A 27,500-nucleotide genomic window follows, 5' to 3' on the forward strand; every position below is an offset into this window, starting at 1 on the left:
TAGTTTCGAGGAGATTCAAACAACTCTCCCTCAGTTTTCTTTTTGTATATCACTCCCTCCCTCTGTGCCTCTCTGTATCATTCTGTCTGTCTATGCGTGTGTGTGTGTGTGTGTGTGTGTGTGTGTGTGTGTGTGTGTGTCTTACCGTGGACAAGTCTGAGGACACACACACTTTGGGATGAGAATCCCTGCCTCTTCCACCACCTGACACCAGGATCCTGCTGGACTGTGACATTTCAGCAGCTCACACAACTTCTCTGGAGAGACACCGAGACAGAAAACCCCACTGTTTGCTCAAATATGTCTCAGTGAGAAAAAGCAATGGCTCCATTCTCAGTGGATGCTACTGTTAAGTCTCACCTGGATCCACTCTTCCATGGTAGGGCTTTAACGACTCCTCAGCTTGCCTTTGTCTCCGCTGTGCTCTACCTCCCTGTACACACACACACACACACACACACACACACACACACACACACACACACAGACACGCACACACACCCACACACACACACACACACGGATACACAGCACCCACAGACATGGGCACAGACACAAAGCTGGAACATCCAAATCTGCCATCATTCCATAGCGCACAGTTTGAACAGGTGTTTGTAGTTTCATGCTGTTCTCACAAATTTCATGTCTATTTCAACACGTTCACAGGTTTTGATGTGTCTGTGTGTGTGTGTGTGTGTTTTTTTGGTGTGTGTGTGTGTGTGTGTGTGTGCGTGTGCGTGTGCGTGTGTGTGTGTGTGTGTGTGTGTGTTGTGTTGTGTTGGCAGTTCTCAAAACACCCCCCAAAGACTTTTGTAGTGATATCCAGGTCACAAGTCTAAGCCAAATGTACCAGACTCTTATTAAAAACAGGTGCTCTATGACCTGATCTGTTGCTCTCTCTCTCTCTCTCTCTCTCTCTCGCTCTCTCACACACTCTCTCACACTCTCTCACACACACACACACACACATATGTTGTTGGTAAAATCAAGAAAGTCTCAAAGTTCTAATAGGAAATGTCTGGGAAATATAAAATTTTAGTATCCTAAATCAAAATCAAGAGAAAGAAAAATCCAGTAATTAAAACATATTGTGTTTTTGCAAACATACATCGTTGTTCTGATCAACAACATAAAGCAAGTGACTCCACGTCCTCATGATCACTGTCAAAACTGCTATTCACTCGTCTGTCCCGTGACATCACTGCCGTTAGCCCTCACCGTGACAACCGTAGGGTGCCATGACAGCGCCAAGAGCAGAATGAAGTTGATGGGAACCAGCATGGTGCAGAGATCACACACCCACAGATCAGGACAGCAAGGAGAAGTCTGAAATACAACCAACCCGAACATTTACGCAGAAATCATTTTAAAAAGTTTCTTTCACAATCATTGTGAAATCACATGCTTATTTTACTGTTTCAAAAGGTCCCATCAGATGTCAAAAATGTATCTGATCAAACATCGGTCAAAATGACCTAAAATCCTAGTAGCGGATACGAAAGTCTTTGTGTGCACTTGCTGTTGGAGACACTTGCTTTTGACTCTTTGCCTTCTCTCTCCTGTTGTTAACGCAGTCTAAAGACTAAAAACCTGGTGTCACTGTTGTTGAAGTTCCCATCAGTGCTCGTGCTTTGGAGCCCCACAGACAACATGTCTCAGTCAGTAGGAAGTCCTTACTCCACATTACTCCAAACGCAGGATTGAGTTACATAGAGCAGCAAGTCAAGCATTGACAGGGCTAGTCATTCCTGAGCTGTTTCTTTAATTGCACTCGCAAGACTTACCCAGGGCTTCTGTTCTCCTCTCTTCTTTCTTCTCTTCTGTAGTTAGAGAATCTTTGGTTTCTTTCTTTGGCAGCCAGGCAAATACCTTTTTATCTCTCTCTCTTTCTCTCTCTCTCTCTCCTATACCAGCTCCTCCTCTCAGTATGTTTTACTGCCTTCTGTTCTTTTTACATTCTTTTATTTGATCGATCTATTCTTATACTCTTCCTGTACTCTCCATCTGTCCATCACTCCCCCATCCTCTGTCTTTATTGCATTCTCAGTCCAACGCCAGGCCAAGCCCTTTTTGATCCTCTGCTCCACAGCACGAGACACACAGACACGGCATTCAAGCTCTCCTATGATCTGTCATGACACTCTCCTTCTTTGGGTGTGTGTTTGTGTGTTTTCTCCTCTGTCTTTCTCTCTCTTTCCTCTCCTGTTTTCCACCCCCTGGAGGGCGATGTGATGGGGTGCATTGGGTTTGGCTCAACGCATGTGTTTCTCCCTGACCTGTAAATCTCCAGGGCTGTGGCTTGGTGCCAGGCTCAATGAAAACCAGTCCTCCCCAAGACACATCTCATAGTCACCACCCTCTCTCCCTCTCCCAACCGTGGCAGATGCATCACAGTCAAAATCCCTGCAAATGAATAATAAGTTATTTGACAGTGCCATCTAGTGGCAATGTAGATTCATTCAGTTAAGGTAGAACAGGCCTGTTCTTGTCTTTTCCAAAATAAATCTTTAACAAAACCAGGGGCCACCAAAGGTGTTGTAAATATATCTGTTTGTATGTCCTATTTTAGACTAGGACATGGGACTTTTCTGGACCCTTCTGTCTCTTACCTTCATGCTGCATGTTTCTGTCTCTTACCTTCATGCTGCATCTCGCTGGCTAAAAGTTCTCAGGTTTCTTCACTGGATTAAAGTTTCATGGTGTTAGGTGAAGTCTTCTTGAAGTTAACTGAAGTGGAAACATTCTCTCTCTCATTGTGTGTGTGTGTGAGTGTGTGTGTGTGTGGGGAGGGGGGGAGTCACACTGTGGTAGACACAAAGACATAATGTCCTGTTTCTTCAGTCCTTAGATGATGAGACGGAGAGTTATATGTGGCCCCAGGTAAAGTACATTATCTACCCTCCTATTCTACCGAGTATCGAGTATCAGTCGTCAGACGTTGTTGTGTCGCACTATATAGGTAGTACCATTAGTAGGCCTATGTTGTAACTAATGTAAGGTCAAAGATCTTTAAAAAAAATAAAAAAGCTCTCCACTCGAACAAATACACGTTGACTATGTTTGATCTCTATACTTCAAATCTGAACAGTTTTGTGGGGGGAAATGACCTATCTAGCAACAATAAACTGTACAAAAAAAGACATCCTACGTGCACGCCATTGCACAGCTCGCGCGCACGCTCTCTTCAAAAGTGGGGACTTTTCAATAACGTTTGACGTCACACATCAGCTGCACAGCGCTCGTGAGGATGCATCGGAGGGGAGGAGGGAAAGAGCACGGGGCGCTTAAACTACACAGTGAGGGAGTGTGTTGTTGTTCTTCACCGTCCGTTATTTTTGTTGCTTTTATGTCCCAGTTTATGACACAGCGCGCCTTAGATTCAAGCCAACGATTCAGATAACTGTATTCCTCTCCACGGTGCCAAGATGTTCAGTTTTGGTTGTTTAATTTGATACGGGCTCAGCCTCTGACACCCAGGTGATTTTTGAACGCTCCTCCCTGGTGGTGAACTGATAGCGAGAGGATGTTGGAATGGATTTAGATATAACTCTGTCTGTAATGTCGAGAAGCTTTGCTGAATTTTCACCCGTAAAGCATGGTTTCTTGCAAGCCTGAATATTCTGTCTGACCTTAGTGGACATTGCTGCTCTTTTGACTCGAACATTAACTGGTCCCGTTTTCGAACATCATACGGAGGACTTCAGAGAGGATTAATGCATTTATACTCGATAAACTATTCTGCATTTCATCAGAGGACATCAGAACTTAACAAGGCACGATCAAAGGTAACATCATTCCACAATTCAGTTAAAAATCCTAACCTTGACGTGTAGACTAGTCTATGATTTTAGGTGTGATAAAGTTTGCCTGACTTATTTTTCTTAACATTCAGGATATGCAATGTTAAAATGGGGAAAATAAGTTGTGTATGACTACACGGCCGTAAGAAGTGTTTAATTTCTTTGACGTTGAAATGATGAATTTATACCGTGATTACCCACGAGTAGGGTACTGAATGGAAACAAAAAGTAGCACATCCACTTTTTCCGGCTTTGTGGAGGGGAATAACATCGTAACAACTCTTTAATTAAAACAATATTCCACTGTTCGTTTTTTCCTCGGCGAGTTTCTATTCTGGTGTCATTCTGGTGGCCATGAAGTCACCCTCTACTCTTGAGAACCTAGGCTACATTTTTATCGAACAGGTGGTAGGCTAGCCTACTCTTTGCCGAGCCGTTTTAGATTACCGTTCACTAAGCGGCAGGCTTTGTTGACTTCGGACCCCAGACTCGTGTCAGACACGTTTCTGACTCATCCATTGCCGCTACAGTTAGCTAGTCGTATTTACTTCCATCGAGTGCATCTCAGTGCCGCCAGCACATGTGCTGTAGTCTGCTCAACCATGCAGAATACGGTGGCGGATGCTTTATGCAACGTGAACAGCCTTCGGGTATCTAATGTAGGTCTACGTGATGCAGAGATGTTTAGGAATAGGCTATTTACTCAGATGTACTCAAATATGTACATATCGTATTTATATAATAGATGGAGAAATAAATCACATTAGATACATTGAAATGTTTGCACCTGTCATATGTGGTAGCTAGATTGTAGGCTATTACGTTTACATTTAGTTGTTTTGAATAAAACAAAATTAGTTATAGGCTGTTGTCTAACTGTTGGCAAATTGACACATCAAACCGTAGCCGTGTATCTACAGCCTATGGGATAGGCCCATATTATCACTTTAAAATGTGTTTTAAAAATCCCTCATCATGGCCAGTAGGGCACTGTTGTGAATTTCGGGCTGGCGTTAGAAAACAGTGTATTGTTGGGTTGACAGTGCCAGGCTAGGTGAATTTGCCCTATGGTGGCCTTTCATCTGCCCCATAATAACTCTATTGTCCTTCCCCGGCGGTGTCAATAAGCCTTCTAGGTTGTGTAGCTTTACAAAGCCATAGATTCAGGTCCTGTTCTTTCTCCAACATTCTTGTTGGACAACACATGCTCTCCAATTACGCACGGGTACTGTTGCAAATCATTTCAATTGAGTACACAAAGAAAGCTCAAAATATGTTTTTTTTTTTTTGTAGCAGTAGAAGCTGAAGGTGGAAGGTATTTGCTTAGTTTTGTTATGTCTCACTCGTGAGGCTAGACACATTCCAGTCATATCCTCAGATTTGATTTCCGGTCAACTGGTACCACCCAGTTGGTGTGTTTGTCATCAAGTCCAATTGGGGATGGCTGAAAGACAGATTAATGACCCAGACAGCGCTAAATCTCACATCCGCAAGTGTTACCATAAAGCCAGGAGAGACTGGGTGCGATTATTTTAGCAGTGGGAGTGTGCGAGTGCATGTGTTTAAATATATGTGTGTGTGTGTGTGTGTGTGTGTGTGTGTGTGCATACGTGAGTTTATGTGAGTGTTTGAGTCCGTGGGTGGATGTGTTTAGGGTCCTGACAGCTGTATAGCTCTCTCTTTAGTGTCTTCAGCATGGTTTGTATTTACACCTCAATTCCGGGCACATAACAGCTGACCCGTCTGGACTCAAGGGTTGTCTGTCTTCAAGCCTGCTGGTGACCCCCCACCCCCTCTTTCCCTCCATGCTTTTTGATTTAGAGACCCCACTCTGGGTGTCTGTCTGTTCATGTTAGCCTGGCCCCACACTTTGGATTGTGGAGCGCTACATTGTGGAAGCACATTCCTCTCGCTACTAGTGCATGCAGTGTCCCTGGACCAAAGCTGCCCACTTGATAAAATTCCACCGCTGAACCAGTGCCACCAGGAACCCATCAGAATGCCAGCCAGCCCAGGTCACATTGCTTGGCTTCTTTGTGTAGAGTAGGTAGTGGGTGAGTTTAAGGCCCGCTGACCTTGTTGCCAGACCATGCGATTGCTTATAAGGACTGAGTAGCTGATGATCAGCATCCTCTTGACTTGAAGTTTTAAATATCCACATCAACAGTTTTGAGTGCAGTGTGTCACAGAGGCGCCATGCCGGGGCTATTATGTGTCCAGCTGGTGCCGTAGTTACATTAAATGATATCATCTCTGCTGTGCACTGTGCCTAGGATAGATTCGCATATCATTGTTGCGTGCTGTCACCACGTAAAAACACATTGCTTTCCCCAACAAATGCACATAAAAACACACATATACACACACACACACACACACACACACCAAAATAGGTACTACATGTGTTTACTGGCCCCACGCTATCTTTGGAATAGAAGTGGGGATATCCCCAGTATGTAGTATTTCTAGACCTTTACCTAATGTCTGATTGTGGCACGTCATTGAGATAGTTTCACTCACACAAACACACACACACACACTCCTGTGCAGGGGCGGATATAGAAAAAGTTTGTTAGAGTGGCATGAGGATCATAAGGGATAGCAAGGAGTGGAGGTTTTCTGCTTTATAGTTCCGCTTATCCTCATAACAGTGGCCTTATGAACTTACTGTCTGCCCATCAAGCTGTTCCACAACCAGCCCCTTAAATGCACGCTATTTCTATTTTGTATCCACTATCAAACTTGTATGTATCTTTTATATGCCATCTGTATGCAAATTTGCAGATGTATGTATGAATGTAGGTGTTTGCTCCTGACCCCCCCCCCCCCCCCCCCCTTCCTCGGCCCCAGCCCCCTTTCTATCGCTGTACCCAGCCAGCCCCAAGCAGATGGGTCCCCCCTTATGAGCTGGGTCCTGCTCAAGGTTTCTTCCTGTTATAAGGGAGTTTTTGTCCTTGCCACTGTTGCACTGTCGCCTCAATGATTGCTCTAGGGGCTTCAGGCTCTGGGTTCTGTAAAACACCTTGAGACAATTTCAATCGTTATTGGCGCTGTAGAAATAAAGAAAATTCAAGTAAATGAAAAATCATTAAAATATAAATTAAGCAAGAAAATGGAATTCAATTGAATTGAACACAGTACCATGCTTTAGAGCAGTCGTTCTCAAAGTGTGGTCCGCGGACCACTGGTGGTCCGCCAGTGCCCCGTAATGGTCCGTGACGGCCAAAAGTAAATTATTGCAACATTTCTAACATACAACTCAGAACGAAGAGAACACAGTCAGTAGTAGCCTAATCTTTTAAAGAGTTGCCTAATCTATAAACAAGGTCATGGATTGGTGGCTTAAGACAGGGACAATGAAAAGAAAATTAAATGAGAAGTTCAGCCGCATTGGACATCCTCCCGCCGCGGAGCTGCATTCAAACAGCGTTTTTTTCTCCCGCTGTGGAGACAGCAAGATGATAACTATATTCTGTGTTGTGTGACGTTGGATAATTACAACTCTTAATTATGAAAAGTTGACTACTAGGATGGCTTTATTAATGCCAGTCGGCTAGCCTACTGTTGGTAGTGAATTACTGCGGTCGCGTGGTCGGTATGCGCATCGTTATGTTTATTGGTTGTGTTGTGTGATACATTGGCGTGTCTGAGTGTGTGATGGGAGTATGAGGCTGTGAGCGAACTATAGTTTGTAACATAACCAAGTCACGCATGGAGCAGGGTTCCAGATGCTTTGCGTAGCGCATTGTCATCTATAACTAGCCTACTGGTACGTAAAAAAAAGGAGAGCCCACCCTCGAAAATCATGTGCCGCTACCAATTGTCTGGCGCCAGGTCTGGGTAGGAGGCCTGTTGTTCCGGGGATATACTATTTCGTAAGATGGTCCGCAAGTTTTTTTTTATTGGTTAAGTGGTCCTTGGTCTGAAAAAGTTTGAGAAACACTGCTTTAGAGTGTCACCGAGTGTTATCCTTCTCCCGCTATCTGTTCCTCCCTGAGTCTCTCTCTCATCTCTTTCATCTCTCTCTCTCTCTTTCATCTCTCTCTTCCCTTCTATCTGTGTAACCCTGCACCACCCCTCCCTTCTTCATTAGGAGTAAATGTGTCCAACCTTAAAGTGTCTAAAAGCTTTCTGGCCGACCTTTTCCCTCAGGAGAGCTCAGTTTTCATTTCTTAGCCCACGAAGCAGCCAGGAATGGGCGTTCAAAGTCAGGCAGACATCCTTGAGGTGAAAGAATGGCCTCTTCCCAACTCACAGGGCATATACACACATAAGCAATCTCTCTCTCTCTCTCTCTCTCTCTCTCTCTCTCTCTCTCTCTCTCTCTCTCTTTGTCTCTCTCCCACACACACAAACACACACACACACACTCCTGTGCAGGGGCGGATATAGAAAAAGTTTGTTAGAGTGGCATGAGGATCATAAGGGATAGCAAGGAGTGGAGGTAGAGATTATACAGTTTATAATGCACACTTTCCAAGCATTTTCAGATTAAAAGTACCACAGAAGTTTAATACATAGATTTTCTATCGTTGACACTACGGAGGACACGGTGAAAGCTTTCAAGTTCACACTGAAGCTACACGGAGACCAAAATGTGACTGGATAAAATCCGCTTTCTCCACTCACTGTCACACTGTTCAGTGGGAGTAGGAAGCGATTGCATTTTGCGACTTGCATTATGTTTTTTCAGTTGTGACACTAAACATAACTAAAAATGATATTTAAAAAAAATACGACTACAACAAAAAAACTGGGGTGGCATTAGGGGTAGCATGACATTGTCGCTATGGTGACTGATGATGGGCAAACTGGACCACCCCAGTAGATCCACCCTGGCTCCCGTGGTGAAAGCTGGTGCCCCTCTCCTGGCCCTCACTGTGTTGCTGGGTGGCAGTGCGTCTAAATATAGCCTCACTTATCAATGACAGGCATGCCTACGGCTGTTCTGGCTCTGGCTTTAGAGGTGTCACGATAGCACTCTGTGTGTGAGGCCATGAGGCTCTTCATGTGTTCATCTCAGAGCAGATAGCACTCTGTGTGTGAGGCCATGCATGTGTTCATCTCAGAGCAGATAGCACTCTGTGTGTGAGGCCATTCACGTGTTCATCTCAGAGCAGATAGCACTCTGTGTGTGAGGCCATTCACGTGTTCATCTCAGAGCAGATAGCACTCTGTGTGTGAGGCCATTCACGTGTTCATCTCAGAGCAGATAGCACTCTGTGTGTGAGGCCATGCATGTGTTCATCTCAGAGCAGATAGCACTCTGTGTGTGAGGCCATTCACGTGTTCATCTCAGAGCAGATAGCACTCTGTGTGTGAGGCCATTCACGTGTTCATCTCAGAGCAGATAGCACTCTGTGTGTGAGGCCATTCATGTGTTCATCTCAGAGCAGAGCAGATTTTACAGGCAGCTCATTAGTTGCTTTGGAACTTATCTAGGAGGGGAGTTGATCTAATAAGATGCAGTCTTCTGCTGTGAATTACTCCGTGTGTGTGTGTGTGTGTGATTGCATGTGTGTGTATGTGTATTTGTGTGTACAAACCAAGCGTGTGAGTGTTATTGAGGTGTGGGTCTTATCATAAGCGTGTCATAGAAGTTCATTACTCACTATCTGATTGTTCACGACTTCAGTCTTCCTATTGCAGGAAAAGATTGGCTGATATCCATCAAATTATGTAACTTTATACTCCCTTCTGTGCTGACTATTGCATTTTTAAGTATTTCATTTATTTTACTATTTATAAAACAATCCCAATTTGGAAATGACAAAACGACCAGAGTAATCAAGTGTTGATTTGTGTGTGTGTGTGTGTGTGTGTGTGTGTGTGTGTGTGAGTCACAATCTGGCATGATCATCACTGAGATGAAATATTGTTTTGCCAATGTTTAGCTTCAAGTTTACCTCAGGCTGTTTAGCCTTGACAGTTCTGTGTAGGTGTTGGGTCCCAGTGTTGACCGAGCATCTGTGGTGCTGTGGTAATCTTTTTTTTCTTTCTGAGGGTAAACAGACTGCTGGGAAATGTGATTAGGAGTTTCGCTGTGTTTGTTTACAGGATTTATCATTAGCAGGTACTGATGCCATATACTGCTCCCCTTAGGTCAGCACAGCTTACTGTAGACTTGTTCCTGTTTGTCCCTCGTGTGTATGTCTGTGTGCGTGGGTCAGAATATTTACAGTAATTTTGGGTGAAAGGAGTAGTTTATGAGTATGCAAATGTACACAGAATGAGCAGTGTCCATGTCATAAATGGGACATAAGCGTGTGGTATATGCACTGAAGGACTACTGGGTCTCAACTGAATGTGAAAAAGTCAGACAGTGTGAGTTTCAGACTGTACATGTCACAGCTAATTGTGAGGTGCACGATCCACCATTTTGGCTCTTGCTCTGTGCATGGAGCAGGCATATGTGGACTGGACACAGTCCCATCTGTTCAACGGCAGGTTTCTGCTGTTTCCCTCTGTCTCCCAGACAGTTATAACACACTCAGATACACTCTGTAAGGTGAAATCAAGGATATATATTATGGTCAACTTGGAGGTAGAAATAAGAAGTACTGTATGTGTGTTTGTATGAGCTATGTCATTTTGAGCTTGTGGCTACCTGGCAACGTTTGAGATTGGTTTGTAACTATTCTTGTGAAGATTGGGCTTGCATCATTGACCAATTAAAAGAGTCAGTAGTGGTTTCTTTCTTTTTCAATGCTGGGTTGTTCCTTATGGGGAAACTCTGTCATCTCCCTGTAGACAGTTATCAAATACAAAAAAATCAACTAACTAGTTATTGTTATTTGTTTGTACATTTGTTTGTTGTTCTGTTCTTGCATTGTTTTTTTTTCTTTGTATTTTTGCATACAAAGAAAAAAAAGTCTAAGAATATGTGCAACAGTCCATTGAGTGCATAAATGCAAGAAACTCTATCCTCAACGCTGTGAGCAGGGCTTAAGCAGCAATCTAAACAGGCCTTGTTTGTTTGGAGATCCATGAGGGCCTTGTTATTGCTGCCTGATCTCCTTGTGACTCTGCAGAGCACCTGTCCTTTAGTGCCTAGGCGAGGCTCAGCAGGACGTCAGCAACCCATGACACCTAAAGATGGCCGACCTTTTATCTTCCTCCGTGATGTCATGCGCCTTGTGAAGAGATGGAAATCACTTTCAAAGGGCCCAGGCTCTTTGCATAACCAGTTCCTCCAGTCTTTTGTGCACAGCATTGAAAGCACAGGCTTCCCCAAGACTGACGCGGTGAATGTGCCCCCTCAGGCCAAATGGGAATCCCTGTTGTTGTGTCTCGTAATGCGGGTTTGTCTTTGTCAGGTCAGTGCACCTTTGAAGTCACCCGATGAATGATGGCTTTTTCTAGGTGGAAGTGTACCTGGAGGGCAGCTTGATGGCTTAATTCGCTATTTACCTATTTCACTATGCACATTTGTTCCCTCTCAGTGAACTTGATTTCAAATTCAGAAGTGTCCCTTTGAGCTCAGTGTAGCCTAATATTACAGCTTCATAGCTGCAGTTCATTTTACCATTAACAATATTGCATCTCTGTGTTAGGACATAATACTTTCTTGCAAATTTTGCAAATGTCATGCATTTAGGAAGCATGACTGTGACTGTATCATCACTTATTGGGATCTCATATGAATGCTACCCAAAGGATGGCTAAGCCCATGCTCAAAAACAGAGTATATTTGGGGCTGCTAGGTGGGAATGATCTTAGAGCTGATGAACAATGCAATACCAAACCCTGTTGCATGGCTTTCTGGAGAGATGAAATACTGTAGAGGACAAAGGCATAGAGTAACTTCTTGGTTATTTGGCATTTGCCTAGTTTGAGGAGTTCAGCCAAGCTGGAGACTGGGTGGGCCACAGGGACCGGCTATTCAATGATCTGTGGTCATTCCTAGTTCTGCCTGCTCATTGGGCCTTGCATTGTCTTTTCCTGTTTCTCTATTGCTGGTGGTCACTGAGGTTTATTTGACTCCCATATATGAGGAAAAAGAAAATTATAAATCTAAATTATACAGTTTCAGATCAAGTCATATTTTTCACAAAACCTTAATAACCAGCCCATAACTAGCAAGGGTTTATACATATAACCTAGTTGAAGTCCTTGATGACATGATGGTATCTGATTGTTTAGGTCATGTCGTCGTAGTTCACAAACGCAGACTACAGTGAAAGAAGTCATATATCTATACATCTGTATATCACAACGTCTTTATTACCCAATGATTCTGCTTTTACCATGTAAACTAATCAAATGATTTGCCTTTTGAGATGACTCATGTAATGGCAGATAATGTCCGGACTCCATTATAGTTTTCCAAAGAGATTTTTCTTCCGCTGCCAGCATCGACCCAGTGATGACATGCCCATTTTAGTAGACTATAATTGGACAGATATTAAGTTAGGTTGAGTCATAATTGGATGTCAGCATTTGATTGTGTCAGTCTGCTTTTCTTGAGACTTCTCCACTCAGATGAATTCTGTTCCATTCAGAATTTGGCTACCAGCCCAGTCTTTTCTTCAGGGAGTTTAGATAGATTGCTGGGAAGTTGGTTCTTCCTGACAACTTTGAATTTAAAGATGCCTTGCTAATGGAACGTCCCGTCATTTATTTCAGTTGTGTCCATAATGTCCTTGTTTTGCCTCTTTTCTTTAACAGTCACTCACTCTGCCCTGTCAGTTTGGTGTCACAAAATTGTGTGAAATTCAGGTGATTGATCAAAACTGTGTGGACAGTAGGCCCCAGCGAGAATTGAACTCGCGACCCCTGGTTTACAAGACCAGTGCTCTAACCACTGAGCTATGGGGCCATTCCTAGCACTTGAAAGGTGTCTTGCGTTTTTAATTGACACACCCTGGCAGGTGCCACACGCCCATTACGTTATGTCAGATACACAGTGAGGGCAGAGGAATAAGGTGGCTCAAAGGAATTGAAACATTTCCTGGCCTGTTAAAAAAAGAGAAACTCTGTGTGCCTCGGAAGGGTTCATGGCCATGTTGGATTCTTGTTTTCTTCACACAAGACAAGAGTGCCTGAAACATCTAGTGGACTTAAAAGTGTTTTCTTTTTGTTCTTTTTTCAATGCGACATCTTTTTTGGTGAATTCCAAAGATATCTATTGTCATTTGTAGGTTGATAGTATGTTGGAGCTCTCTATAACTACCAGGATATGGGTTTGCATTGGAGGATGCTGCCTAAGCTCTTCAGGCTGTTGTTGTGATATGTGATGATATCAAAATCATTTCTTAATCAGGCCCCAGCGAGAATTGAACTCGCGACCCCTGGTTTACAAGACCAGTGCTCTAACCACTGAGCTATGGGGCCTTGACTTATGTATGCTAGGTAACATTAGCGTTTTAAAGCCACACCTATGGCTGGTTCCACACCCATTATTGTTTGGCTAATGGGAACAAACAGTATATTGCCAGACTGGATCGTACATTCACAGAGTGAACAGTACTGATGGCATGTATGTATGTTTTAAGTAAGTGTTTTATGTAGAGTCCAGTGTTGCGGTTACCAGTGGCTCTGCCAGTGAGTTTTATCATCAGTGTTGGTAGTTTAAAGCTGTATTAGTGGAAGATTATCAACTAAAGACGGAGGCTTATGGGTCTCTTTTCCAAGTATGGAAAATAATGAGCTGTTGTTTCATGGAAGTTTTTTGTAAAAAAAACACAAAAAAACATTTGCCCTCGTCATTTCAACAGATACCGGAAGTTCATAGCCTGATGCACTATTTACACTAGGATTGTGTTTGGACTTGGACACGTGCATGTTTCAGCTCAGAGTAACATTATAGTAGTTACACATGGCTGTTTCCATTCATAGCAATGTTGTAGTTATAACATGTTACATCGGTTTTGTTTAGCACGTAACTTCAGTGAAAGGGTTAACGTTAGGTTGGCTTTTGAATCAATACGATATTGAAATAAATAGTGTGTCTGTCGAAGAGAAAAATTAAAACATGTTGTGGTCACTTACTTTGACGAGTTGTCGTAGCTTCAGCTATCTTCAGCAGAGTGATGAGGAACGTCGTTCTGCGTAAAGGCCTTTTTATGGTTCTACGACTCTCCGTGGTCACGCAGTTGCCTCTACGGACTCGTTTTCATTTATGGTTTTCCGATGGTTGTGGGTGTTGTAAAGCATTTTTTTTTAAAAAAACGGCGGTGGACCAAACTCCGTAGATTGACCGTTGACTTTTTTTTGCTTAGATTTTGTAAAAGTTACAGAGAAATAGACACTGTGCAATGTAAAAACCTCATTATTGTAACTGAAAAATACATCTGAGGGGATTTGCGAGGTGTATGAGCCAGCTATCTAATGTTGGCATACTACTACCCACAAGGTAAACCGCGATGTATTGACGGATTGACGGAGTCGGATAGTTCCAAAATTTGGGAGGTGCACGTCAGGCCACGGAGAGGGTTTGCATCGTCGGAGAGGGCTCTCCATGTCTCCGAAAACGGTCGACCATAAATTGCGCTTAACTTGGTAACGTAACGTCACACAAGTTCAAGTCAAGTTCACGCTAATGGAGAGAAGCGCCATGATTGGCGACGTCCATTAGCGCTCTGCGGCTAGATTGATTAGGCCAATCGATTGCTAATGGATTTGGAAGGCGAGGATTGGCCGACGAGAGCCGAACTATCCTGAGCCAAGTAGCCCACAAGCCAGGAGGCCATTCCCGGCACCTGAAAGGTGTCTTGCGCTTTTAATAGACACACCCTTGGTAGGTGCCACACGCCCATTACGTTATGTCAGATACACAGTGAGGGCAGAGGAATAAGGTGGCTCAAAGGAATTGAAACATTTCCTGGCCTGTTAAAAAATGAGACACTCTGTGTGCCTGGAGAGGGCCATGTTAAATTCTTGTTTTCTTCACACAAGACAAGAGTGCCTGAAACATCTAGTGCATCGGTTCCCAAACTGGGGTACGCGTACCCCCAGGGGTACGCAAAGTGGTTCAGGGGGTACGCGGGGAGAACATTTCCGCGATAACAGAAAACGGACGGAATTCGCAGAATGTACCGTTTGAAACAGAATTGCAACTTTCAGACGGAAACATCATTTTGTGCATCAAAATCGCCCAAATTCCCCTGTATTTTGCCCTGCAAGGCTGTATTTCTTTCTTATAAACACAACAACGATCGCAACGATGAACAAGCATTAATTAGAAAACAAAACCACTGAGAAAATGTCACGTCTGTGCTGAACTCCGCTCCGGCCACGCCCCCCTATTCAACACAGACCTCCGTAGCCTGTCAAATGAATTTCGCTCATCTTCCCAATCGCAAATAATGTTTTTTTAGTCTTCTGTTCTGTTGATGGCTGGCAAACAACAACCTTAGAAGGTTTGGGTCACTTGTGGCACATATTATTCACTCATTTTAAGCCATCAATCTACCTCTGGGTGAACAAAATGAGCCGCAACGGATTAAAAGTGTGGGGGGGGGGGGGGGGGTACGCCGCTGGAGATTAAATGTCTGAAGGGGTACGGGACTGTAAAAAGTTTGGGAACCACTGATCTAGTGGAGTGTTTTCTTTTTGTTCTTCTTTTAATGCGATATCTTTTTTGGTGAATTCCAAAGATATCTATCGTCATTTGTAGGTTGATAATATGTTGGAGCTCTCTATAACTACCAGGATATGGGTTTGCATTGGAGGATACTGCCTCAGCTGTTCAGGCCGTTGTTGTGATTATGCGATGAGATCAAAATCATCTCTTAATCAGGCCCCAGCGAGAATTGAACTCGCGACCCCTGGTTTACAAGACCAGTGCTCTAACCACTGAGCTATGGGGCCTTGACTTATGTGTTCTAGGTAACATTAACGTTTTATAGCCACACCTATGGCTGGTTCCACACCCATTATTGTTTGGCTAATGGGAACAAACAGTATATTGCCAGACTGGATCGTACATTCACAGAGTGAACAGTATGTAGAGTCCAGTGTTGCGGTTACCAGTGGCTCTGCCAGTGAGTTTTATCATCAGTGTTGGTAGTTTAAAGCTGTATTAGTGGAAGATTATCAACTAAAGACGGAGGCTTATGGGTCTCTTTTCCAAGTATGGAAAATAATGAGCTGTTGTTTAATGGAAGTTTTTTGTGAAAAAAACCTAAAAAAAAAACATTTGCCCTCGTCATTTCAACAGATACCGGAAGTTCATAGCCTGATGCACTATTTACACTAGGATTGTGTGCTGGGTTTTGTCTTGGACATTGGATTACCACTGAGGCAAGGTAATGGTGAAGTGGCTTCACTGGTTATTTAGTTACAGTTGACCTTTGTTTGAATTTTCATATGCTACAGTCCAAAACTGATCAGTAGGCCTCAGTGAGAATTGAACTCACGACCCCTGGTTTACTAGACCAGTGCTCTAACCACTGAGCTATGAGGCCTTGACTAGTATGCTTTGAGGTAACATGAATCTTTAACGCCACACCTCTGGCTGGTTTCACACCCATTACTGTTTGGCTAATGAAAACAAACAGTATATTGCCAGACTGGATCGTACATTCACAGAGTGAACACTACTGAATTAGAATTGGATTTTTCCCCTAGTAGGTTTACATCTACCTGGATTTTTTTCTGGTGTATAGGTGCATACTGTAAACATAAAACATACAAACACAATAAGTACTACACATAACATAAAACATATAAACACAAATAAGTACTACACATAAGAAAAGTACTACACATAAGAACAAAAAAACACAATATATACGATACAAATATATAAACAATGAATGTATAAAAAAAAGTGGAAAGTAGAAGATAGATAGATAGATAGATGGATACTTTATTAATCCTGAGGGAAATTTAGGTCATCCGGTAGCTTATACACATATACACTTATACACCTCACCGACATACATACATACATCACATATACATACACATAGGGAGAACATATTCACACAGAGTGTTTCCAGATACAGGAAAGGGTCTGACCCTATTGTACAGAGTGCAATGATTTTGACAGTGTCGTGTCCAGGAGGAAAGTGATCTTGTTCTGCTGGTGTGGATAGTGCAAAAATATATAATGTTCTTGTGCTTGTGAGGATGGGTAGTGCAAGATAGTGATCTTGTGCTTGTGTGTGTGTGTGTTTGGAAAGTGCAAAGAGCAAAGTGATAGTGCAGAATATGTAAGTGGTAAAGTCTGTGCATGGGGCTGAGATGAGATGAGCAGGGGAGGGCAGACTGAGGTAGACTCATGCAGAGAAGACCATCTCCCTCCCCCTCCCCTTCTACGTGCAAAATGCAAAATGATGGCATGTATGTATGTTTTAAATAAGTGTTTTATGTACAGTCCAGTGTTGTGGTTACCAGTGGCTCTGCCAGTGAGTTTTATCATCAGTGTTGGTTGTTTAAAGCTGTTTTAGTGGAAGATTATCAACTAAAGACGGAGGCTTATGGGTCTCTTTACCATGTATGGAAAATAATGAGCTGTTGTTTTTACATTTGCCCTCATCATTTCAACAGATACAGAAGGTTTATTGCCTGCACTATTAACACTAGGATTGTGTTTTTTAGGAAATTGGATTACCACTGAGGCAAGGTAATGGTGAAGTGGCTTCACTGGTTATTTAGTTACAGTTGACCTTTGTTTGAATTTTCATATGTGACAGTCCAAAACTGATCAGTAGGCCTCAGTGAGAATTGAACTCACGACCCCTGGTTTACTAGACCAGTGCTCTAACCACTGAGCTATGAGGCCTTGACTAGTGCTCTATAAGGTAACATGAGGATTTAAAGCCACACCTCTGGCTGGTTCCACACCCATTATTGTTTTGCTAATGAACACAAACAGTATAATGCCAGAATGGATCTTACATTCACAGAGTGAACAGTACTGATGGCATGTATGTATGTGTTAAGTAAGTGTTTTATGTAGAGTCCTGTGTTGCGGTTACCAGTGGCTCTGCCAGTGAGTTTTAACATCAGTGTTGGTAGTTTAAAGCTGTTTTAGTGGAAGATTATCAACTAAAGACAAAGGCTCATGGATTTATTTTACAAGTATGGTTACAGTTGACCTTTGTTTTATTTTCATATGCGACAATTCAAAATTGATTTGTAGGCCTCAGTGAGAATTGAACTCACGACCCCTGGTTTACTAGACCAGTGCTCTAACCACTGAGCTATGAGGCCTTGCTGATTTCTCATAATCTTATGCACAGACACCCATTTGGTAGAGAAGGTGTTCCACAGTGACATAGCTCTGTAGTGTGTATCTGTAGAGATAGAGAGGGTTAAATCAGAAGAGACTGGTTCTTTTACCTTGTAAAGTACCACCTTTATATGAGAGAAGAGTTAACCCCAAGGTTCCCGGTTCGAGTCCCACCGTTAGCAGAAATTGAGGTGTGCATTATTTACTGCAAAATACATTTTTATTATTGGAAATCACAATTTGTTTGCATATTACTTTTTATTAACCTCATATTAGTGAGATATTGATAATTTTACATTATTGATAATTGATAATATTTCAATGCAAGTTCATGTACAGTAATGTGTGAGGTACTTTAATTGTTTCACAAAACATTTGTGTTCCAGTTAATTCATCATTCTATCCACAAAACACACAAAAACTAAGGAAAAACATAAAAGTTTGTTTACAACAAAAATGTATTGACCCCAAGGTTCCCGGTTCGAGTCCCACCGTTAGCAGAAATTGAGGTGTGCATTATTTACTGCAAAATACATTTTTATTATTGGAAATCACAATTTGTTTGCATATTACTATTTATTAACCTTATATTAGTGAGATATTGATAATTTTACATTATTGATAATTGATAATATTTCAATGCAAGTTCATGTACAGTAATGTGTAAGGTACTTTAATTGTTTCACAAAACATTTGTGTACCAGTTAATACATCATTCTATCCACAAAACACACAAAAAAAAGGAAAAACATAAAAGTTTGTTTACAACTAAAATGTATTGACCCCAAGGTTCCCGGTTCGAGTCCCACCGTTAGCAGGAATTGAGGTGTGCATTATTCACTGCAAAGTACATTTTTATTATTGGAAATCACAATTTGTTTGCATATTACTTTTTATTAACCTCATATTAGTGAGATATTGATAATTTTACATTATTGATAATTGATAATATTTCAATGCAATTTCATGTACAGTAATGTGTGAGGTACTTTAATTGTTTCACAAAACATTTGTGTTCCAGTTAATTCATCATTCTATCCACAAAACACAAAAAAAATAAGGAAAAAGATAAAAGTTTGTTTACAACTAAAATGTATTGACCCCAAGGTTCCCGGTTCGAGTCCCACCGTTAGCAGAAATTGAGGTGTGCATTATTTACTGCAAAATACATTTTTATTATTGGAAATCACAATTTGTTTGCATATTACTATTTATTAACCTTATATTAGTGAGATATTGATAATTTTACATTATTAATAATTGATAATATTTCAATGCAAGTTGATGTACAGTAATGTGTAAGGTACTTTAATTGTTTCACAAAACATTTGTGTACCAGTTAATACATCATTCTATCCACAAAACACAAAAAAATAAGGAAAAACATAAAAGTTTGTTTACAACTAAAATGTATTGACCCCAAGGTTCCCGGTTCGAGTCCCACCGTTAGCAGAAATTGAGGTGTGCATCATTCACTGCAAAGTACATTTTTATTATTGGAAATCACAATTTGTTTGCATATTACTTTTTATTAACCTCATATTAGTGAGATATTGATAATTTTACATTATTGATCATTGATAATATTTCAATGCAATTTCATGTACAGTAATGTGTGAGGTACTTTAATTGTTTCACAAAACATTTGTGTTCCAGTTAATACATCATTCTATCCACAAAACACAAAAAAAATAAGGAAAAACATAAAAGTTTGTTTACAACAAAAATGTATTGACCCCAAGGTTCCCGGTTCGAGTCCCACCGTTAGCAGAAATTGAGGTGTGCATTATTCACTGCAAAGCACATTTTTATTATTGGAAATCACAATTTGTTTGCATATTACATTTTATCAACCTTATATTAGTGAGATATTGATAATTATACATTGAATATTTCAATGCAAGTTCATGTACAGTAATGTGTGAGGTACTTTGATTGTTTCACAAAACATTTGTGTTCCAGTTAATACATCCTTCTATCCACAAAACACACACAAATAAGGAAAAACATAAAAGTTTGTTTACAACAAAAATGTATTGATCCCAGGGTTCCCGGTTCGAGTCCCACCGTTAGCAGAAATTGAGGCGTGCATTATTTACTGCAAAGTACATTTTATTGGAAATCACAATTTGTTTGCATATTACATTTTATCCTTTTACCCTTACAAAAACATACTTTCAGAGGTGCTCAGACTTTGTACAAAAAACATATTGTAAAGATTTTGGAGCAAGGCTTTTGAACTCTGAACTTTGTAAACATAGGTGCTAGTTTTACAAAGGTGAGTTTAGCATTCAGAAAGTGTGTGTGGTTTCACTACTACATATTTATAATTTTAGAGTGACCTGTACCTCTTCAAAACTAGTGTCCCTACAAATGCATATTGATGACTTGGGTGTAAACAAACCTGGGACACCTCAGTCAAAGTCAATGGCCATTACGTAATGGCCCTGGAATGTCTTTGTGGCCCGTTCCCCCCACAGGTTTTCTTGACACATCATGACCCAATGGCGATCACTGAATTACCATACCCTTATCATATGAATAGCTGTCATTCGCTAATAGGCGGGTTGTTAGGAGCTGAAACCTCACTCAGAGACTGATATGTGCAAGAGACTCGTCCTATTCTCCTTACAAAGTGCTTATTTATATTTTTGTTTCAAACTGTGTATATTTGAAAAGAAAAGGGTTCAAGGTTTCTGGGGGTGTTATTTTTATGTCTCTGCAACAAAAACTGGCTGAGCTTTAAAAGCAATTCCCCATAAAAACCACCATATCCCTGCACTGGGAGCGTGGACTTCAACGAGTGCCTCAGAAGGGTTCATGGCCATGTTGAATACTTGTTTTCTTCACACAAGACAAGAGTGCCTGAAACATCTAGTGGACTTAAAAGGGTTTTCTTTTTGTTCTTTTTAAATGCGAATTTTTTTTTGGTGAATTCCAAATATATCTATTGTCATTTGTAGGTTGATAGTATGTTGGAGCTCTTTATAACTCCCAGCATATGGGTTTGCATTGGAGGATGCTGCCTAAGCTCTTCAAGCCGTTGTTGTGATATGCGATGATATCAAAATCATTTCTTAATCAGGCCCCAGCGAGAATTGAACTCGCGACCCCTGGTTTACAAGACCAGTGCTCTAACCACTGAGCTATGGGGCCTTGACTTATGTTCTCAAGATAACATTAGCGTTTTAAAGCCACACCTATGGCTGGTTCCACACCCATTATTGTTTGGCTAATGAAAACAAACAGTATAATGCCAGACTGGATCTTACATTCACAGAGTGAACAGTACTGATGGCATGTATGTATGTTTTAAGTAAGTGTTTTATGTAGAGTTCAGTGTTGCGGTTACCAGTGGCTCTGCCAGTGAGTTTTGTCATCAGTGTTGGTAGTTTAAAGCTGCGTTAGTGGAAAATTATCAACTAAAGACAGAGCTTTATGGATCTCTTTTCCAAGTATGGAAAATAATGAGCTGTTGTTTCACGGAAGTTTTTTGTAAAAAAAACAAAAAACATTTGCCCTCATCATTTCAACAGATACTGAAAGTTCATCTCCTGATGCACTATTTACACTAGGATTGTGTTTGGGTTTTGTCTTCTAGGACATTGGATTACTACTGGGGTAAGCTAATGGTGACGTGGCTTCACTGGTTATTTAGTTACAGGTGACCTTTGTTTGAATTTTCATTTACGACAGTCCAAAACTGATCAGTAGGCCTCAGTGAGAATTGAACTCACGACCCCTGGTTTACTAGACCAGTGCTCTAACCACTGAGCTATGAGGCCTCGACTAGTATGCCTCAAGGTAACATGAGTGTTTAAGGCCACACCTCTGGCTGTTTCACACCCACAGACTAGAGTCTAGTGTTGCGGTTACCAGTGGCTCTGCCAGTGAGTTTTATCATCAGTGTTGGTAGTTTAAAGCTGTTTTAGTGGAAGGTTATCAACTAAAGACAGAGGCTTATGGGTCTCTTTTCCAAGTATGGAAAATAATGAGCTGTTCTGTTGTGCTGTTAACGAAAGTGTTTTGTAAAAAAAAAAAAAAAAACATTTGCCCTCGTCATTTCAACAGATACCGAAAGTTGATAGCCTGATGTACTATTTACACTAGGATTGTGTTTGGACTTTGTCTTCTAGGAAATTGGATTAACACTGGGGTTAACTAATGGTTATTGGTTGTTTAATTACAGTTGATCTTTGTTTTGACAGTCCAAAACAAGCTGATCAGTAGGCCTCAGTGAGAATTGAACTCACGACCCCTGGTTTACTAGACCAGTGCTCTAACCACTGAGCTATGAGGCCCCGACTAGTACTCCTCAAGGTAACATGAGCCTTTAAGGCCACACCTCTGGCCGTTTCACTCCCATTACTGTTAGGCTGATGAAAACAAACAGTATACTGCCAGACTGGATCGTACATTCACAGAGTGAACAGTACTGATGGCATGTATGTATGTTTTAAGTAAGTGTTTTATGTAGAGTCTAGTGTTGCGGTTACCAGTGGCTCTGCCAGTGAGTTTTATCATCAGTCTTGGTAGTTTAAAGCTGCATTAGTGGAAGATTATCAACTAAAGACAGAGGCTTATGGTTCTCTTTTCCAAGTATGGAAAATAATGAGCTGTTGTGTTGTGCTGTTAACAAAAGTGTTTTGTAAAAACCAAAAAAAAACATTTGCCCTCGTCATTTCAACAGATACTGAAGGTAGTTCAAGTCACTCATGCTTGCCTACAGAGTGCTTGCTGGTTGTGCTCCCACCTACCTAAATGCTCTTGTAAGGGCAAATGTTGCACCCAGGATGCTGCGCTCGTCTAGTGAGCGTCGCTTGGCTCTGCCGTCTGTGCAAGTACGGCAATCCAGACTATTCTCATTTGTAGTTCCACGTTGGTGGAACGAACTGCCTAGCACTACCAGAGCAGGGGCGTCCCTCTCTACCTTCAAGAAGCTTTTGAATACCCAACTCTTCAGAGAGCACCTCCCTTCCTAAACTGGCACTTCGACTAGTGCTTAACTTACAGCGGTTACATTCCTGCACTTCTTTTTCTTTTCTATTTCTTTTTTTTTATTATTTCTTATGTAAAGTAGTATTTATTGTTACACCAGGGTTCTAAGGCCTGTAGCTTGACTGTTCTCTCCCTTGTACGTCGCTTTGGACAAAAGTGTCTGCTAAATGACTAAATGTAAAAATGTAAATGTATCTGATGCACTATTTACACTAGGATTGTGTTTTGGCTTTTGTCTTCTAGGACAAAAATATGAGTGTGAATATGTATGACAGGGCACAGAGGGAAAGTAGTAAGACAATAAATGTTCCTGACCTGCTGTCAATTCGGTCCATGCCTGGCACCCCAGAGTCATCCACAGCCTGAGAAAGAAAAAAAACATAAAAACTGATGAGTGACAAATTTAGTAAACAGATGTGGGACAAAAAGCAGATACAGTGATTTTACTTCTTTACACACAAGTATGAATTTACATAACCCAGACTCATCAGGAGAGGCTGGGACACCTGTGTGCAGCATGGAGGCAGCAGCAGTCAGGTCCCCCACCCACCAGTTCCTGCAGCAGCCGCTCAATAAGGCTGATGGCGGCCTCCACGCCGCATGTCCTCCTGCAGCAGTACTGGCTCAACTCCCTCCTACTTATTCTCCTGTCCACCAGAAGATCAGTAAGGGCTAGCACCCCTTCCTGCCTGAGCTGCTCCCTCGTCATCTGCCGCAACAGAGCGAGGTCCCCTGCATCCCACTCAAAGGGGCATGCAGACAGGCAGCCCATGAAGGTGTGGTAGAGCATCGGTGGTGATGCTGCCGACAGCCAGCCTCCTCATGAAGTGCCAGGTGTACCTGGTCTGCAGCTTACTCGCCCCCTCACTCACGCAGTGGCCACAGTCCACGTATAGCAGGACTGGGGGTGGAACAGCTGCTTGGTGGTACCGCTCCATCACTCCATCCTGTCCAGTCCCAGCCCCTCCTGCACTGTCACGACACTGGTCAGGATCTAACCAACCTCGTTGCCAATGGAGGTCACCCAAAGAGCTGTCCCCCTGCCACGGCCAGTCAGCTCCTTTGTGATCTGAAATTAGATAACAGTGATGTTTAATATTACGCACTTTTTTTTCCTACAGCAGTAAGTGTATGTAGATTAAATACACAGCACACATTTATAATAACTGCTTATAATTTAACTCAATGTTATTAGCTAACTAACTAGAACCATACAACAAGTACAATAAGCAAATAGGTACAGCAGTCAACAAGTAAACACTGAATATGAGCATGCTTTGAACAATACACTGAGACACTGCAGCACATAAACATACACTCCTGTACCGTTATCGTTATCAATAGCAATCATATTATGCATGATCAGTTACAGTAGTAGTATGATATACGAGAAACGACGCTTAACACCGCTGGTCAGGCGTCATATACAGATAGCAAGCTAACTAGATGGTTAGCTAACTGATACAAGCTTTCAACAACTACTTTAATCATTGCCAATACTCGGCCGTTTGGCTGTTTCAGCTCAGAGTAACATTATAGTAGTTACACATGGCTGTTTCCATTCATAGCAATGTTGTAGTTATAAGACTTAGCATAACCTAGTTCATAATGTAACCGTTATCTTCAGTGAAAGCGTTAACGTTAGTTAGGCTTGTCAATTAATACAATATGGAAATGATTGGTGCACGTATCTTCAGTGAAAGCGTTAACGTTAGTTAGGCTTGTCAATCAATACAATATGGAAATGAAACGTGTGTCCGTCTAAGAGAAAAATAAAAACAAGTCGTGGTTACTTACTTACTTTGACGAGTTGTCGTAGCTTCAGCCATCTTGAGGAGCTTGCGTCTGCGTAACTTGGCAACGTAACGTCACACAAGTTCAAGCCAAGTTCTCGACTATGGAGAGAAGCGCCGCGATTGGCTCAGGTCCATTCTCGTTCCGCGGCTGGATTGGATTAGTGAGAATGGATTTGAAAGGCAAGGATTGGCCGACGAGCTAATGGCGAAGTGGCTTCATTGGTTATTGGTTGTTCTTGACCTTTGTTTGTGACAGTTCAAAATGAGGCAATCAGCAGGCCCCAGTGAGAATTGAACTCACGACCCCTGGTTTACAAGACCAGTGCTCTAACCACTGAGCTATGAGGCCTTGCTGCCTGTGCGCGTCCTAAGGCACACTAATTAAAGTTCGAAGCTCCACACCCATTTGGTAAAGAAGGAGCAGAAGCCGGTGTTCCACAGCGACATGGCTCTGTAGTGTGCCGTCTGTAGAGATAGAGAGGGTTAAATCAGAAGAGACTGGTTCTTTCACCTTGTAAAGTCCCGTTAGGGGGTGTCACATAATCTGTGCTCTAAGGTTCCTTTGCTTGTGTGAGAACAGTTACGTCTTTGTGTGTGTGTGTGTTTGTGTTCACTTAACATGTGAATGTCCTTGTATGAATGGAGCTTGTCTTTTCTATCTAAGTGCTTTGCATTCCTTTAACATTTATTCATTCATCTGCCTCTTTTTTTTCTGAAGTGTTTTCTCAAAGGGCATATCCTAGAATGTAGGCTTACCAGCATTCAGTCTTTTCACAATAGATGCATAGATGTGTTGTGCTCACAAAGCTGGAAATGCTGTGAAATAATTAGCTGCCTGTGGTGTCAGTCAAAGGGTCGTATGTGTGCTTCTGGAAAACATCTGTGGGTACGTTTTCATCTGTGCTAGATGGAGACAAACCACTGATTGTTTAGCCGCCTTCAGCAACCAGTTTGTTGAAGCAAACCACAATCTCAGCATTTTAAGTAATTCATATCTGAATTATAAGAGTCCTGGGCATGACGTTAAAACTGCACCCGACCTCGTGAGCGTGCGTGACACAGCAGTCGTCGGAGGGAAGGGAAACCCTGACAGAAGACCAACTGGTCCTCCAGGTTGGGGGTTGGGCTACGGGCCAATCACCTGTTCCCAGAAAACAAAAACTGAAACCGCAACCATTCGGAATTCAAAAGAAAGTTGCGGCCTAATGTGCCTCATGGCGTGGAGAGAACGAAAAAAAAAGTAGCAAGAGAGGGAGAGAGAGAGAGAGACAGAGAGAGAGAAAGAGAATGGTTAGTGTGTTGTTTTGCATGCTAGGCAGCAGGCTCCCTCTGTCATTCCTGATACAGACTCCTGATGTAGACTTTATGCTAATGCTCAAACATCAGATTGACCACTGATAGGGATCGAGTGAAACTACCTCAGTGTAACTGAGTACAGTTTATGGGCTTGACTGACAAAAGCAGCTGTGATGTCTCATAATCTTTGTGCCGTTGACATATAAACTTTTAGGTAGGTCACGAGCGAAAAGGCAAAGGTCACTTTTTGTAAGCCCCAGCGTGGTTCAAACTCATTTCCATTGGTTTACCAGATCAGTGCTCTTCCACTGAGCTACAAAGACAGAATATACATTTTTAATTTTTAACAGACACTCACGAATATTATGTCAAGTACTATAGATTGGGTCTGTAAGGAGCAGGCCTTTTGTACTGTACATGATGACTCACTTGAAGAAAATCCTGTTCCTGGTCTGTGTTCTTGGGTGTGTGTGTGTGTGTATGTGTGTATGTGAGTGTGTGAGAGGGAGAGAGAGACAGAGAGAGAGAGAGAGAGGCTCTTATGGTCATAATGAGTCTCTGTGCATATTGGCGTATGTTGTGTCTTTCTGTACAGAGGAAGAGAGAGTGTGAAAGAGGGAGAGAGGAGAGAGGGGGGCGGGGGAGAGATAGAGTCTGTTTGACAGTGCATGTTTGCAGGCAGTGTCTTCCATATCAGGGTTATGCTAACTCTAACACGACCTTTGTTCTGTGCTAAACGGATCCCCATAGGCTACAGATGACATCATACAGTCAGCTGCTATTGGCTCCCGTGTTCCCAAGAAGTTCTCTAGGGAGTGAGTTCAGTCCCAGCGTCAACACAGTGTTCTCATAATTAAACCATTCATCCTATCAAATACACATCCACAGATAACAAGTCAGCCAAGCCCAGCACAGTAATCACATTCCCATGGGAGCTCTCTCTTTCTCTCCCGGGAGTTATCTTCTTAATACTGTGTTGAAAGGCTAGATCAAAAGGCTGACTCATTCTTTCTTAACTTTTTTTGTAAGCACTTGTACATCCCCCTCTAGTTTCTGTGTCTATCTCTCTCCAAGTCTTTTCACTATTGCTGTCTCTTTTTTTTTCTCTCTCTCTCTCTCTCTCCTACTCACTCTCACTCTCTCTCTCTCTCTCTCTCTCTCTCTCTCTCTGTCTCTCCCTCTCACTGTCTCTCTCTGTCTCAACTTTCAGCCTTCACTTAAGTTCATGCTACCAGGGGCACGTGCTGATCAGCTGACTCTCATGTAAAGTTGCGCTGGCGTAAGCTGAATACCTCTCTGACATGCAGGGAAGGGTATACAGGCACACAGTAAATAGCTTGCTTAGCCCACGCCAGTACTCAAAAGCACATGGGTCGTACCAGGCAGAAGTCAGAGGCACGAGCCACTGGTTGGTATGTTCCTGCTCGATTT

At 42.2% G+C, this 27,500-nt stretch overlaps 2 protein-coding genes and 10 non-coding genes across 12 annotated transcripts in view; 1 reads left to right on the plus strand and 11 right to left on the minus strand.

Annotated features, from left to right (window-relative positions):
* LOC116223195 (SPARC) overlaps nt 1–2,372 on the minus strand; it is a 7,922-nt gene extending 5,550 nt beyond the window's left edge. Inside the window, exons 1-4 of the mRNA XM_031579067.2 lie at nt 1,785–2,372; nt 1,219–1,326; nt 361–433; nt 146–257 (exon numbers count right to left, since the gene is read on the minus strand). Coding sequence (XP_031434927.1) covers nt 146–257; nt 361–433; nt 1,219–1,281 — 248 coding nt within the window. The 5' untranslated portion in view covers nt 1,282–1,326; nt 1,785–2,372. The remainder of the gene's footprint in view (nt 1–145; nt 258–360; nt 434–1,218; nt 1,327–1,784) is intronic.
* A 326-nt stretch (nt 2,373–2,698) lies between these two features.
* The window catches only part of ccser2a (coiled-coil serine-rich protein 2a), a 79,102-nt gene continuing 54,300 nt past the window's right edge, over nt 2,699–27,500 (plus strand). The window contains exon 1 of the mRNA XM_042709620.1: nt 2,699–3,785. The gene's annotated coding sequence lies outside the window, so the exon portion shown is untranslated. The remainder of the gene's footprint in view (nt 3,786–27,500) is intronic.
* trnat-ugu lies at nt 12,546–12,618 on the minus strand. Its single transcript has one exon. It is a non-coding gene; the product is annotated as a tRNA-Thr (tRNA).
* Nucleotides 13,061–13,133, minus strand: trnat-ugu. Its single transcript has one exon. It is a non-coding gene; the product is annotated as a tRNA-Thr (tRNA).
* Nucleotides 15,539–15,611, minus strand: trnat-ugu. The gene has a single exon. It is a non-coding gene; the product is annotated as a tRNA-Thr (tRNA).
* On the minus strand, nt 16,135–16,207 carry trnat-agu. The gene has a single exon. It is a non-coding gene; the product is annotated as a tRNA-Thr (tRNA).
* Nucleotides 17,457–17,529, minus strand: trnat-agu. Its single transcript has one exon. It is a non-coding gene; the product is annotated as a tRNA-Thr (tRNA).
* Nucleotides 17,888–17,960, minus strand: trnat-agu. Its single transcript has one exon. It is a non-coding gene; the product is annotated as a tRNA-Thr (tRNA).
* On the minus strand, nt 21,063–21,135 carry trnat-ugu. The gene has a single exon. It is a non-coding gene; the product is annotated as a tRNA-Thr (tRNA).
* Nucleotides 21,692–21,764, minus strand: trnat-agu. Its single transcript has one exon. It is a non-coding gene; the product is annotated as a tRNA-Thr (tRNA).
* Nucleotides 22,208–22,280, minus strand: trnat-agu. Its single transcript has one exon. It is a non-coding gene; the product is annotated as a tRNA-Thr (tRNA).
* trnat-ugu lies at nt 25,050–25,122 on the minus strand. Its single transcript has one exon. It is a non-coding gene; the product is annotated as a tRNA-Thr (tRNA).

Source organism: Clupea harengus, chromosome 13, assembly GCF_900700415.2.
Source record: "Clupea harengus chromosome 13, Ch_v2.0.2, whole genome shotgun sequence".
Lineage (NCBI taxonomy): Eukaryota > Metazoa > Chordata > Actinopteri > Clupeiformes > Clupeidae > Clupea > Clupea harengus.